The sequence below is a fragment of the Dermochelys coriacea genome, chromosome 2 (genome assembly GCF_009764565.3).
Source record: "Dermochelys coriacea isolate rDerCor1 chromosome 2, rDerCor1.pri.v4, whole genome shotgun sequence".
Lineage (NCBI taxonomy): Eukaryota > Metazoa > Chordata > Testudines > Dermochelyidae > Dermochelys > Dermochelys coriacea.
In genome coordinates, this window is record NC_050069.1 from 92418401 (window position 1) to 92433110 (window position 14710).

A 14710-nucleotide genomic window follows, 5' to 3' on the forward strand; every position below is an offset into this window, starting at 1 on the left:
TATATATCAGTTCATACACAGGATGACGGGGCTGCTGCGGTTTTTCTGGTGGTGCTTAGCATAAAACTGAAACCAATTTGCATGAATGTAATCATCATGTATTCTTGGGTTACAGGATTTCTCTCTGAAAAACTGATTGCCAGTATTTAGTATTAATTGTGTGCTAATTTGAGTTATATAAGGTTTTTAACTATACAATATATGTTCTAAATTGTAGAGGAATAGATTTAGCATGCTATAGAAATGAAGGAATGACTTCCAATCCCACCAGGAAAGCTTTGAGATGTGGTTATGACTATCTAATGTGACAAAATAGGCAGAGATCTATTTTCACTGTTTTTTATAGAATGTGCAAAAGTGATGGATGGAAAACAATCTTACTGTTTTTTTCAGTCAGTTTGTCATAAAGGTTAAATAGCAAATAAGCAGTCAGTAAAATATTCTGAATGCAATTTAAATGAATTGGTTTGAGAGAGAAATTAAATTGTTAATTTTGTTTTAATTCAGAGAAAAGAAACAGAAAATACTGGATATTCGGAAAAATGTTAAAGATGCAATTGTGGTAAGAACACATTTTATACTATTCTTAAATGCTTCTTCTGTACACTGGAAGCCAAAAGTATTATGCTCTCTAGGATTGTGTAGAGAAATCCCATTTTGCTGATCAGACTGGATTATCTTCTATTGATCCTGTATTTTAGATTTAACCAGATTAATGTGTCTGTTTTTGTTTTATCCAATTCTAGACTATAGTTTCAGCAATGGGCACTTTAATACCCCCAGTTCCACTGGCCAATCCAGAAAACCAATTTCGAATGGACTACATCAAGAGTATAGCTCCACTTTCTGACTTTGACTATACACAGGTAAGAGTAAACAAAACAAACAAAAAAAGGCTGTTTTTCCTAATTTTGAAAGAGAACACAAAACTCTGACTTTGATTTATGAAATGACCTTGTTTACCATTTGGAAGGTGTTTGCTAAAACAAGTTTGTTGCAGCATTATCACCAAGTTACCTGTTTTAACATCATATGGTGTTGCGCCTGTATTTAATGTTGTTAAATTGTGCTTTAGTAATTTTTGTTTGTTTGTTTTAAAGAGGAAAATGAAATGCAAAGAAATTAAGATTATTTGAAATTTCAGTGTCTCAATTTAGCATTGATGTGAAAGCTATTTTTCTGGGCATAATTTGGTACAGCAGGACATCAGTCTGAGGAATTACTATATATACTTAAGAAACAGAAGCACAGAGAAACTAATAATGTATGTAGCTTTCAGAACGTATGTAGCTTTTTTCATTCTTAATTTTCATACTAAGAACTTGAAATATCTGATGGCCAACTAAGGTGTTTTCGTCACCTATTTATTTATTTATGTATTTATTTTATTCAAATTTTGTATTACGTTGCTGGAATAAACAGTGAAGAATGAGAACAGGAAGATATAATTCTTTATTTTAGTTGTGCATGAATGCTGCCATCTTAGGGCTGGGTAGAAATGTAAAAAACCTATTTGTGGTCTTGTAGTAGTCGCTCATCAGTAATGTATTTCAAAGTATGTTATTTAGGTTAATTTGCAGATGGATACTGCTATTTACATTGGATTATCTTGCTCTTTAGATATCAATTACTGCTTAGAGAAACATGCATGGTGTGTTTTGTTGTGTGTGAAAGAAATTCCCTAGAAGTTTTGAGTATTAGTGGAGTTTTATTGTCTACAATCGTACATTTTTTAATTAATTCTAAAATGTGGATATCAATAGCAGTTTGTTTTGGATACAGTGAAGACTGAATAATTGGTCATTGGTTAAAAGCTTATGAGTTGTTTGTACTATCAGTATTGCCAAAGCAGTCATTGACTGTAGGGTGTCTTGAGGCTGTGAAAGCCAGTCTAGCTTGCTGGTGGAAATGGGGGGAGGGGAATAATACTTTTTTCTTTAATATATTACTAACACACTCTGGTGTATAGTTTTGTTGCCTCTGATATATCTAGTGCTTTGAAGGTTCAATATTTAAATAAATAAATAATCAGATCTCTTGTAGAGTTACAATTTAACATAGAACTCAGTTGCTGAGAAAGCTGCAACTCAGGGTACACCCACATACTGTATGATTGTTCACTTGGTGGATATGAGTTACTGAAAATGACAAAGTCCTTTTTGAAATGGAATTTGAGGTTGACTTAAACAGTCTTTGATTTATGTTTGAGTTCTGAAGTTTATTTCACTAACTTTAGCATTTGATTTCTTCTTTGATTTTTCATTTATTTTTCTTGAATATTGCCCCTTAATAATTTGTATAAAATAAATTAATATACAGCATCCTTTACAAGTCTTATAAGTGTATCTATTTTTCCATGTCTTAAAGTGGGCTAAAGTGTGGCATTTTTATTTTTATCTTCAGACTTGTTCTATGTTTTTTTCTGTCTCTCTGTCACACATAGTATATAACTACATTAATAAGGACAGCAGTGCAAATTTGAGTAATTATTTACTCTACAAAGTCTTACATATTAGCAAACATGGCAGGTTCAACTGGAAATTTTGGTTGGAATAACTAATATATGTTAATTTCCATATGGACTCTAAATCTACTTTGATTTTAAGAAAACTTAAGGAGTGAAGGACAATTTATTGTTATTTTTAGATTAAACTGCCTTTTAGAGAAGTTATTTGAAATGGTGTGACGTAGCTGTTTAAAAGTAAGAATTGTACTCAATTAATTAAAAAATAAAAGAAGAGAACTAATGCTGATTTAGAGGAAAGCAAAAACATTTTTTGGTTTTCCTAGATTTAGTACTTTTAACATATCTACATTTTAGCTAGGTAATATCTTTTATAATTTTAATATGTTTCTGCTTCCAGGGAATCATGTGAGTAAGACTGAGCCCTGATCTACACTATAGAGTTAGGTCGATGTAAGACAGTTTTTATATTGACCTAACTTCGTAAATATCTAGACTAAAATGTAGCTCCCACTGATGTAATTCACCCACTGCACCAACTTAACTCCTCCACCTTGAAATATGTAGCACATAGGTCTATGTAGTTAGGTCGACGCAGTATCAGTGTAGTCACTGCATTGCTTACATCAACTTGCTGCCTTTCAGAAGCTGTCCCACAATGCCCCCCACTAACAGTTAAATCAGTGCAAGCGTTCCTGGTGAGGAGACACGCCACTGACACGAGGAGCATAGCATGAACAAGCAAAAGCTATAGCATGAACATGCACAAGCTACTGCAGTGGCTGTACATCGACGTAATTTAGGTCGATTTAATTTTGTAGTGTAGACTTGCTCTGAGATTGAAAAATCCATGCTTTAGGGCTTGATTTTACTGTAACATAAGTCAAAGCGAGTTTTGTCATTGACCTCAATGGAAGCAGGATAAGGTCCAAAGTTTGTAACTTGGAGTAAAATAATGTTTTCTTCCGGCATAGCATTTGACCCATTTTTTAAATAAGGACAGATATTAAAATAAGTATTGTATCAGGGAGGATATTCAATTATACATCTTCTGTTAAATTTTAGTAATTCTGTAATTAACATTAGAAATATGGAATATGGCCTTCTGAAACAGGAAAGCCAATCTAAATATTTGATAAATCATTGATGTATGCTATCAGGTCCTTAGCACTGCACAAAGAAAAAAAAAATCACTTAACTCAGTGTTTGGTCAGGTGTTACATTTGCAGTGTAATATGTTATCTTCTCAAATGTGATAAAGTAACTTTTTTTTTATTATGGAAATGCTAGTCAAGTTTTTACTAGTATGGATGTTATAATAGTTAAAGTAAATATTATGTATATATTATTTCTTTTAATTTCTGAAGATACTGGGTTAAACCTTGGCCCAACTGAAGTTGATCGGAGTTCAATCAGGCAAGGATTTCAATCAATTTCAATTTCAAAGTATATTTTAAATTTATTAGGACAATAAAAGAAGTCTCGGTAATCACTAAAAACTTACTAAACATTTTTAGATAGTTTTCAATGTCTAATCTTTGATGTATTTTTTTCCTGGTGTAATATGAATTTTAAATAAATTACATGTAATGTGATAAAAGGACTGTACTATCCTATTCATCTTTAAGAAGTCCCTACTGAAATATGAGGATTTCAGCCTAAAAACAGATGGCACAATAGGGCCAAAACTTTTTGGAGAATAGTTTAGGTATATTTATGATACACTGGGTATACTTGGATATGCTTATTTAAAGTACATGAATTAATTGTGTTCTAATTTTGAAAAGCTGTCTTCATAAAATAAGTGCATTGAAAACAAATTTATTTTCTCAGATTGAAATCTTGGCCCCATTGGAAATCAATGGTAAAAATTCCATTGACTTTTATGGGGCCAGGATTTCATCTTCAGGCAAAGGACTAGCATGAGGGAGGACGGGGTGGTTGGGGATTTTTGTTTGTTTTGTTTTTTTTAATCTACGTGTTGTTGAGAGATTTTTATTTTATTTATCTATTTATTTATTTAAAATAACTGCATAAGATCTAACCTCACTAGTGCTATAAAAAATTTTAATTTTAAAGAGTAAATTGCTTTGTAATGTCTTTAAATTCTCCTCCATAGTATTTGTGCAGAAATATATTATTTTACATGTTAAAATGTTTAATTTTGCTTAGTGAAGTTGTCTTAAGGTTGGGTTTTTTTGCTAATTTATCTCCAATTTCCTATTTTAGTGTTGTCTTTCATTAATTTTGATTAGAATTATGAGAATATACATTTACGTTACTAAACGTTCACATATTTTTACCAAAAAAATTACCTTGGACTGACTGACAACATTCAATAACACATTGCTTTATTACTGTAATCTGTAGGTATATATTTGCATAACCTTATGAATATTAATAATATATCTTTGGCCATTATATTTTTTCAGGACTTTACATAATCAAAGAAAAGGAAGAAAGTGTCAAAATATTTGTGATTAATGTATATATTGTATGTTCCGTTTTTTTACAATTGCATTATATAAGTCTAATACCATTATTCTTATACTGCTGTCAAGTATACCATCTGCACAGGGATTATACAATTGAAGTGCAAACATCTGTGATGTATTTAGGAGAGGATTTTTATTTTATTTTTTGGCAAAGTGTTGACTGATATTTGTTAAAGTTAACAGGAATTGACTTGTGCCATTTTAAATCCTGTATTGATGTTTTTTTTGCCCTTTGTGAAGCGGGTTGAGCATATTAAGGGCATATCATGCTACTAGCTGTGGAAAAACATGATGTATTATATAAGCATGTATTTGTTAAAGACTATTGAACTTCAATGAAATATTTGAATGTAATAGGCACTACAAACTTGCTTGCCACAAGTTGCCTTTTTCCTTTGTTTTCCTTAGATCTTTAAAGTAGTTTTAAGCTCTTTTCTAAATATATACACTTGTTTCTGTTCCATAGAATGTTTAACTCAACTCTAGGTATGCATATAACAGGTAGTGGAGAAGCTAAGTATAGTAATTATAACTGAGTAGTCAAGTGTTTCCTGATGTTATTTTAGTTGCTAATCAAACTGAATCACTGATTAATAAGAAAATATGTAAACATGAATGCTGGTGCTATTTAGCAAATCGCTTTTGTTAGGGGTCTCAAAAGAATGTTTTCCTCACTTTTTAAAAATTTCTAACGCTGTTAGAGATATGAAACACTTTGTTAAACCTTTTTTAAACAGAAAATTGTTCTTTCTCTCTAAAGAGAAATGTGCTGAATTTAGAATGCTAGTCTAAAATACAATTTTAGAACATATAGTTGTGTAATGATCTGTAATCTACTCTCAAATGCAGTCCTTTAAAAGCAAACTATTAATGAAAATACTGACAATAAAAAATATTTAAAATTACTTTATTTTTAGTGTATTGCACTTTACTCGGGTATTGTAATTTGAGGTTTTCACAGCATCATTTCAATTTTCCCCCTAAAAATCAACATTGTATGTTGATCCCTTTTAAAAAAAACAGGAAAATATTTGTGCTCAGATTTAAAAATTACATAGACATTCTTCAAGCATTTTATCATATCATTTAAAACAGTGCTAGTAAACCTTATTCAGAGCTGTAATACCGTCTAGTAATTGTTGACATACACAATATATGGAACAAGTGTTGAACTCATTTTGCTTGAGTAAAGAGTGAAAATTAGGCCCTTGTGTAATAAAAGTTGTATCCCAAATAAGTACCTAAATAAAAATGAAAACCACTATATGAGTCAGTCAATAAATGGTTAAAAAAATTGGTGTCACTCAGTTAACACCCTAATTGGCCACAAAATGTTTATTTTTTCCTGCAATTCATGCTTGATTTAATCCCCAAAGGAATCGTGTAATAATACCATCTTATATTTGTGGTTTTTCATAAGGTTTGCCATATTTTCATGTTCTTTAGGTATGAGAAAATGTACCACACTATAAGTGAAAAGGTCAAAATAGATGGAAAAAAATAGTGTGAATATTGGCAAACATGGCTTGGTTTGAGTTTGCTTTGTTACCTCTCTTAATGACTTTACTTTAGGGATTTACATACTATTTTTGATGGGGGTAGAGGGCCATAAGTCTTTATAATTTCCTCTGAGCATCACATTTTAAGTACTGCAGCAGTACCAAGTCAAAATTTAAAAACCTACTTGCTCTTTAAAGTTAAAGAATTATATCTTTTGGGTTTCTTCAAATTCTAAGATATAGACTGAAACTTTAACAATACATTGTTTTTTTCTTAAATGTATTTTTCTCAAATATGGAAAGGAAATGCCTTGGATTAACAGTTCCAAAACTATAGGAGGAGGATACTGAAAAGGGACACTTAGGATGTGGAAAAATAATATACATACAAATGCAATTGGTAGCAACTATTTTTTTTTCTTTTGAACAAAGGTGTACATTGTGAGAACTGGAGATACTGGAAAAGGTAGCACTGGTGTAAACAGCATGAGATTTCTTTCTGGTTTCAGTAGCACTTGTTTTGTGATACAGACTAACAATTAATTAGCAACTGACACTGAAGTTGAATTTCTGGTGCTTCCTTTCCTCTAGTACATGTATGTATACAGATTTAGTGTAGATGTGTCTGTTTTCCATTAGCTTAATACACTGAGTCTTAGTTGCTCTAATTAGTTGATGTATAAGGAAACCAAGTGGGCATGTCGTATGTGTGAGAGCAAATACATACTTTAATTTTCTTTGTTACTGCTTATTGTAATATTGTTAGGTGGTCATCAGTACTTTGGGAGAGAATCAAAAGAAATGTTATTTTGTATTATTTTTAATACAAAATTAAACAAGGATAGTTTATTTGTAAGGCCATATTAAAAATGAAAGCCTTGGATGTTACAGTTCTAGTGCACCAGAAATATCCAAATCTGATTTTATTTTTTTTAAATGTTCATTGCTTGATGATGATGATTCCATTTTCATAGATCAAGGCACCTGAGCATTAAAATTTAATTTGACTATAATATATAGTTCCCTTAATGAATCCCAAGTTTCCTTGTTTACAAATAAATTTCCCTTATTTAAATGTTTTTCTTTCCTTTAAGATGAAGGCATTATTTATATTATGTTCAAGCTTGGAAAAGTAAGTCTGATCTTGGATTGATTTAGATACTATGCAGAATGGAAATAAAGCAGTAAGTTTCTTCTCCCCTCCAGTCTCATGGAAATTATTCAGAAGAGTTAATACAGCACATTCATTACAGTTAAAGTCTCCAGGCCACAACAGCTAGCAATTGTTGTTTTAAAAAAATAGAATTTTTTTTGCTGCAGGAGAGAAATGGCAAACTACATAGGCCCCCAGTGGTTTGGGGTAAAGCTCTAGCGGGGAGCCGTAGACAAACACTGGCATCATCTCTCAGTGGAATTACAATTAGTGAGAGGAGAAAGAAGAGTTGGGCAAGGAGGGGTAGAGTTTTGATGCAGGTTTGAATTCCATGTTTGGTTTTGGCATCTTCCCCACCTCAATATTGTGAAAAGTAAATATAGCTTTGAATTATTATAGTACAGAAAAGATCAACCTTCCCCTCTTGTCTTCCCATCTATTTATACTATGTTTTTATGCAGCTTTCCAGCATAGGGTGAGAAATTTCCATTCCAAAAAGTATTTGAGTGTGTTATTAACAGAAACCATAGAGGGAAAAGTGTCTTTTCAGCCTTAACTTACAGGGTTGTTACTGTGATGCTAAAACAACGAATGCATTGAATTATTTAACTAAACGTCATTCTGTTTAAATTATAGATCCTGATAGTCCAAATATTGGAGTAATATTTACAGTTTGTCCTCCTTGCCTTATACATCATCAGTCTGATGCAGTTTTATAATTTTAACTATCTAGCTGTGAAAGGATATTTCATAGTAGTGCCTGTTATTACCATGGACTAATGTTTAATACAACTACATGCTACTGGTGTAGTCTACTGAAATTACCTGACATTAGTTTTGTTTTTGTACCTCTGTTTACAGCCTGTTTTCTCAGAGTCAGGCAAATACCCGACAACATACCTTAGATTAAAAATAGCTGACTTGATCAGGTTATGTTTTCTTGTAAAATTTTAATTGAGAAAACCATATGAAATAATGTAGTAGCATAGTCAGTATTTGGGAGTTAAAATATTTTTATTTGTAGAATTAAAATTCTGGGTAGGGGGCATGGTGGGGGAGATGATGAAAAATGAATTTAGGTAGAAGTGGATGGTTTTCTCAAAGAACAAAAACAGTTCCATCACCAGCTCTATCTTTACAGCATTTTCGGTCATGTGGCTTTGCTCAGAATCTACCCTAATTTTAAGCTATATTTACATATAAATAGGCGTTATGGGCTGAATTTTGCTCATTCAGGAAAGTGGGTGTATTTTTCCATTGACTTGACTGGGACTAGCAGTGGACACTATGGATAAGAATCGGACAAGGCTCTCTTTATGTGAACATGCTGCCCTCCATTGACTTGTGGCTGTACCTTAAGGAATGTAAGGACCATTCAGTAGCTTGCAGCTGCCAGAATTCTTCCTTCAGCTTAGAGGGTAGAAGCCTGTGTTTTTAGAGCTGTAGGAGCCGGGTTCTATCCTCTGCAAGCAGTGGTGTATTGAGAAGAAGTGGTTATCCTGTCCATTGTTAAGGCTAGCTTTTATCCCTTTTGTACTTTTAAGGAAGAAAGGGATGGGAAAAATCCTCATGCATTCAAAGTTTTAAGATTAAATTACACTGAAATCTAGAAAAGCTTGAATAAATTACTCTTTTTGTAATTAAGACAATATCCTTTTAGAAAATTTTACAAGATATCTAATTTTTTGTAAAAAGAAAAGGAGTACTTGTGGCACCTTAGAGACTAACAAATTTATTAGAGCATAAGCTTTCGTGAGCTACAGCTCACTTCATCGGATGCATCCGATGAAGTGAGCTGTAGCTCACGAAAGCTTATGCTCTAATAAATTTGTTAGTCTCTAAGGTGCCACAAGTACTCCTTTTCTTTTTGCGAATACAGACTAACACGGCTGCTACTCTGAAACCTCTAATTTTTTGTGTTCCTTTGTCTGCAAATGAAATTGAATTTTCATAAAATTTGGAACATAAATAGACTTTACTTGCTAACTAAGGGTAGCGTCACTAACCGCCCTGCTTTTATGAATCTTATGAATGATCGGTTATATGAACTATTTTTATCCCTCAATCAGCAAGGTCCAGTGTATGTACTTGAGCAGTGAGCAAAGCAAGATTATAACAGGCACATGGTACATTTGTTACTGTTTGTTATTAGCACGCTCATTGAATGATTAATAAATTAGCTTATGCATCTTACCTAATGTAATTTTGAGATGTTTGATTTTATGAGCTGTTCAATGTTATGAATTTCTAAAATCCCAATTACTTGATTTTTTAAGGGTTCTATTGTAATGCAAATGCAGTGCTCAGGTACAGTCCCACAATGATAAATGCTTTATAAATGTCTCTAGATTGCAAAAGTCAAACTTATCCAATGTGCAGTTTTCATAAATAGTAAAATATTTAAGAAATTGCCATTACTTGAAAACTAAACTAGATTCTCCCTCACTAAAACTGATAGAGAAGAGAAAAAATTGGTAGAATGTATTCTACAGTCACTAAAGCAAGATATTAGAAGGATGTATTGCTTATGTGCAATTGTGCTTTTTTCTACTGCTCTCTGTGGGTACAATCCCATGCCCATAGAAGTCAATGGGAGGCTCTGACTTCAATGGGTGTTAAATCAGGCCTTAGAGATTTTCACACATGGGCCTCAATCCTGCAATTTATAATGCACAATTGGACCAGAGCCCTGCACCTGTGTGTAGCCCTGTTGTAGCCCCCGTGTCTGCCGAGGTGCTGCCCGGAGCCCCTGGAGGCTGTGTGGTGCAGGGTGCCAATTCCTGGCTGGCGGCGCCAGCAAATATCAAGGGAGTGCATCCAGGAGCCACAACTAGGTGCTGAAGGCAGGGGCTGCTGCTGCCCCCCTCCGCGTCCCACCCCAAATCTCTGCCCAGGAGACTGTCCCGGCCTCAGAAAAATCCCCTGGTGGCCACATTTGAGAATTGCTGGTTTAGGGACACATGGAACATGGGATTGCATCCCTGACCATTTTGGCTAGTAGCCCACTGATGGATGTTTTACATAACAATTTCAAACTAACTGGGGGATTGTGGATGTTAGTTTCTAACCACTATTATCCTGACCATCTCTGGTCACACCTTTAATTTAATAATCTGCAGACTACTCCTTCCCATTTATTTAAAATTTAGAAAATAACTTAATTTTTACCTTTACAAAAGGAAAAATGAATAAAAACACTTCGGAAACAAACATTTTGTTTCAGAAAGCAGTGAAAGGTTCTAAAATGACAACCGTGTACTTACCTGTCATGTTACTTTTAAGACCCATCCACCTAAGAGCAAGGAAATGAATAGTTAAGCGGTATTTAAATCTGTCCACATAGTAGGCTTATTATTATCAGTTACAAAAATAAATGAATGTATAGTCATCTTTCCACAACAGCTTTAATTCCGAATCATGAGTTATTTTTTAGAACTTGGTGAGATTTTAACCTCTTCTTGAAATGGTGCTGAACATTGTCTTTGATACACTTACACTAAACTTTGCTCAGCACTCTTTCAGCTTCACCCGTTTAACATTACCATGTCTGATGTCCATTGTCAGCAATGGCTCATCTTTCAAGTGTAGATGAGGCCTCCGTTGATGAGTGAATTATTATATTATAAATGGAAGATAACACAAGTTGGGAAATAAAGAACAGGATGAACCAGCTGAGGAGCAGAGATTCTGTTTTTCATGTAAAAGTACTTAGTAATTAAAAAAAAACCCGATAATATGCAGGGTGAAATTCTATATAGATTTCCTCCCCACTCCCGCACCCAAGTTTCCAAGCAGCTCTTTACAGAAACCTAAATAGGACTTTAGGAAAACATATATAATAAATACATTATCTTTTAGTTTTATTTGTATTATAAATAGGTAAAGGAACATCCAGTTACCTCCAATTGCTTTTTAAACTAGCCATTGTTAATTGGTTGATTTCTGTGCTTCCAGATCTGCTCATTGTTATTTACATTTTTTGGAAATGATTAATCTGCTGTAGCATTGGAAAAGGCCATTGCTAATAACCCTTATTCTTTTTAGAGAAATATGATGTTTAAAAATACCATGATATCACAGTTTTTTCTCTGGTCATTGCTGTTGTTCTGTATCACTTGAAAAAAATGTTTTGAACTTTTTGATCTCCCTTGGGGAAATGCTGCATGCAGCAGAACATGTGTTATTTTTATGTCAATTTAGGTCTTAAATGATTCAGAACATGTGGTTTGTGGGAAAGAGTACTGTAGATTGACAAAAGGAGCAGAAATAGGGAAGGGATTGCTGGTTGAGGAGGCCTCTGCTCACTATTAAAATATTTTTGAAATTTACTTTTCTCCTCTGTTTATCTATGTCCCCTCTGCCTGTGCTCTGCTAAATGACCTATGTGCTGTGATGAAAGCTCAAGTAAATCAGTTTCACTTCTCAAAGCTTTTTCAAAGTATGGAGAATTAGAAAGCTGTAAAACACTTTTGTTTTATACACTGTCCGTATAAAACAAATCCACTCCCAAAAACTGCCACATTAAAATGGCAACAAGAAATGGTAAAGAAGAAGAAAGGTTAAATATATTTGTATGTTATGGTGAGTGAGGAGGAATCTTATATTGCTGGCAAAAAGAAAAGGAGTACTTGTGGCACCTTAGAGACTAACAAATTTATTAGAGCATAAGCTTTCGTGAGCTACAGCTCACTTCATCGGATGCATCTGATGAAGTGAGCTGTAGCTCACGAAAGCTTATGCTCTAATAAATTTGTTAGTCTCTAAGGTGCCACAAGTACTCCTTTTCTTTTTGCGAATACAGACTAACACAGCTGCTACTCTGAAACCTGTCATTGCTGGCAAAGAAATATTATGATATCCACTAAATACTGTCAGGTTACCTGGGTTGAATTGAAAAAAATATTAATTTTTTTCTGTCTGCCGTTTAAAAAATGGCAAACTAGTTTATTTCACTCAGAGAATAGGTCAGCAAGGGCTTTTCTGCCTGAACTGGGTGTGGGTGGGGAGGGGAGATCTAACTCTGAAGGATCCCAGCAAGGAAAGAGATGCTGTCCCAGAAAAGTGGTCACTAACCTGGGATCCATCTCAAGGTTTGAAATGACCTCCTGACCTTCCCCACTCCTAGGGTCACATTTCTGTCCTCTTACTCGCTCCAGCCTAACAACTGTCTGCCTCCTCTATGGCCTTCTAGGCATAGGTGCTGGAACTAGGAGTGCTGGGGGTGCTGCCACATCCCCTGACTTGAAGCGGTTTCTGTTATATACAGGGTTTACAATTTGTTTCGATGGCTCTCAGCATCCCCACTATACAAATTGTTCCAGCTCCCCTGCTTCCAGGAATCTTTCTCTAGCCTGTTGCTAAAGGGGAAAACGTGTATATGAATCAGGAAATGTATCGGTACAGCATGGTCTTTCCCCTCCACTCATCCAAAAAAATCAAACAGCAGCAGGACTGTCAAGCACTGGGTCAATAGTTCTAACAGGTGGTTCCCTGGGTTTCTTCATGTCCCAATTCTCTAGCCCCATCAGCAGTTCTTGTGCTTTGCTATCCTGGGCAGTGTTTCCAGGAAGGCTTTCCATTTGGCCTCGGCACAGTTCTAAGAACCTTTCCTAAAAGCAAGGTAGCTATTAGCAACCATGTTAAGGAGGAAGGATGACTACTGATCTGTGTCAAAACACAGAACAGCAGCTAAGATAGTGATTAAGTAGTTATGTAATTTGTTAGAAAACCATAGGTGCACAATAAACAAGGATAAAAGATTTCTTCTCCTTCCTGGGATTTAGTTGGGAGAACAGTTCATCGTTGACTGGTCAGTGTCTTACTTACTAAGGAGGTGATAACTGAGGTGAAGTGTCAGGTTCAGTTTTTGCTTTACTTCTGGAAAATTTTGGAATGGAGGTGCCTGTGTGCCTTGGTCTTACTGGCAACAAGGAGATCTCTCAAATGTTTCTTATGTTATGGGATCTTGCTCACTTTAGTCCCATGCAAATTTGGAGACTTCATTTTTTATTGTTAAAAATTATTTACATTTGAATTAAAGAATCATGAAACTGAGGTCTTCAAGCATTGCTTACGGGAAAGAAGCAAATGCCTTATCATTTCAAGTTTCCAGGTTAAATTTTTTCTCTCTTGTTTTGGATCTTTGTTACACATTTAATACCATTTGTACTTTGTCATATTGAGATTTATGGCAGCAAGCCTCAGAGTAATCTCATAGGCTCACTTTCATTTGAGACTCCTGTAAACTTTTTTTTGTCCCCCAATGGAAAGCAGTGTCTAAAAGGATTATCAGAAACTGCTAAAACTTGTCTTAATATTTGACGGTCTCTTACATGATAAGTGAGTATTAAGAACTAAAGAAAGGATCTTGTGGGGTGTTATATTTAGATTTTCCACATATCTTCAGTGCTGAAATACTTTCACATGAGCAAAGGAGTGACTAAAAGCCAGTGGTACTACTAGAAGAGAGGAAATGGCCCGTCCAGAGATCTAAGACAGCCCTACTGTCCCTTCAGCGTTTCCAAAGTAAGATTAAAGAATATATTCATCAGAAACCAGTCAGATACACAACTCTGGCCCACATAAATAGTCAAGGAATACCAGAAATGGATCTGTGATGAAAGACACTGAGGCCATGTCGATACTAAAAGGAAAAGTTGATCTAAGCTATGCAATTTGAGTTACGTGAATAGCGTAACTCAAATTGACGTAGCTTAGATGTACTTACTGTGAGGTCCACACTATGCTTTCCTGTTGACTCCCCCTACTCTTCTCGAACTGGTGGAGTACAGGAGTCGACGGGAGAACGATCAGTGATCGATTTAGCAGGTCTTCACAAGATATTTAGGCTCAAGCTGGAGCCTGGTATCTAGGACCCTGCTAAGTAGGGGGTCAGGGACAGAGTTCAGTCTCTACACCACAGTTAAACAGCCCCTTAGCCCGGAGTCCCATGAGCCTAAGTCAGTTGGCACAAGCCAGATGCAGTGTAGACATACCCTAAGACACCAGAATAAAACAGGCTGGCAGTACAAGTGGTGCTTCATCCTGTTGTCTTTTCCTGCCTGGCCTGTGATTGCTAAGGACTTGCAGAAAATAGGTA

At 34.8% G+C, this 14710-nt stretch overlaps 1 protein-coding gene across 2 annotated transcripts in view; it reads left to right on the forward strand.

Annotated features, from left to right (window-relative positions):
* The window catches only part of GNAL (G protein subunit alpha L), a 328963-nt gene that overhangs the window by 142278 nt on the left and 171975 nt on the right, over window positions 1–14710 (forward strand). For both annotated transcript variants that reach the window (XM_038392217.2, XM_038392218.2), the window contains exons 3-4: window positions 508–562; window positions 747–866. In XM_038392217.2, coding sequence (XP_038248145.1) covers window positions 508–562; window positions 747–866 — 175 coding nt within the window. The remainder of the gene's footprint in view (window positions 1–507; window positions 563–746; window positions 867–14710) is intronic.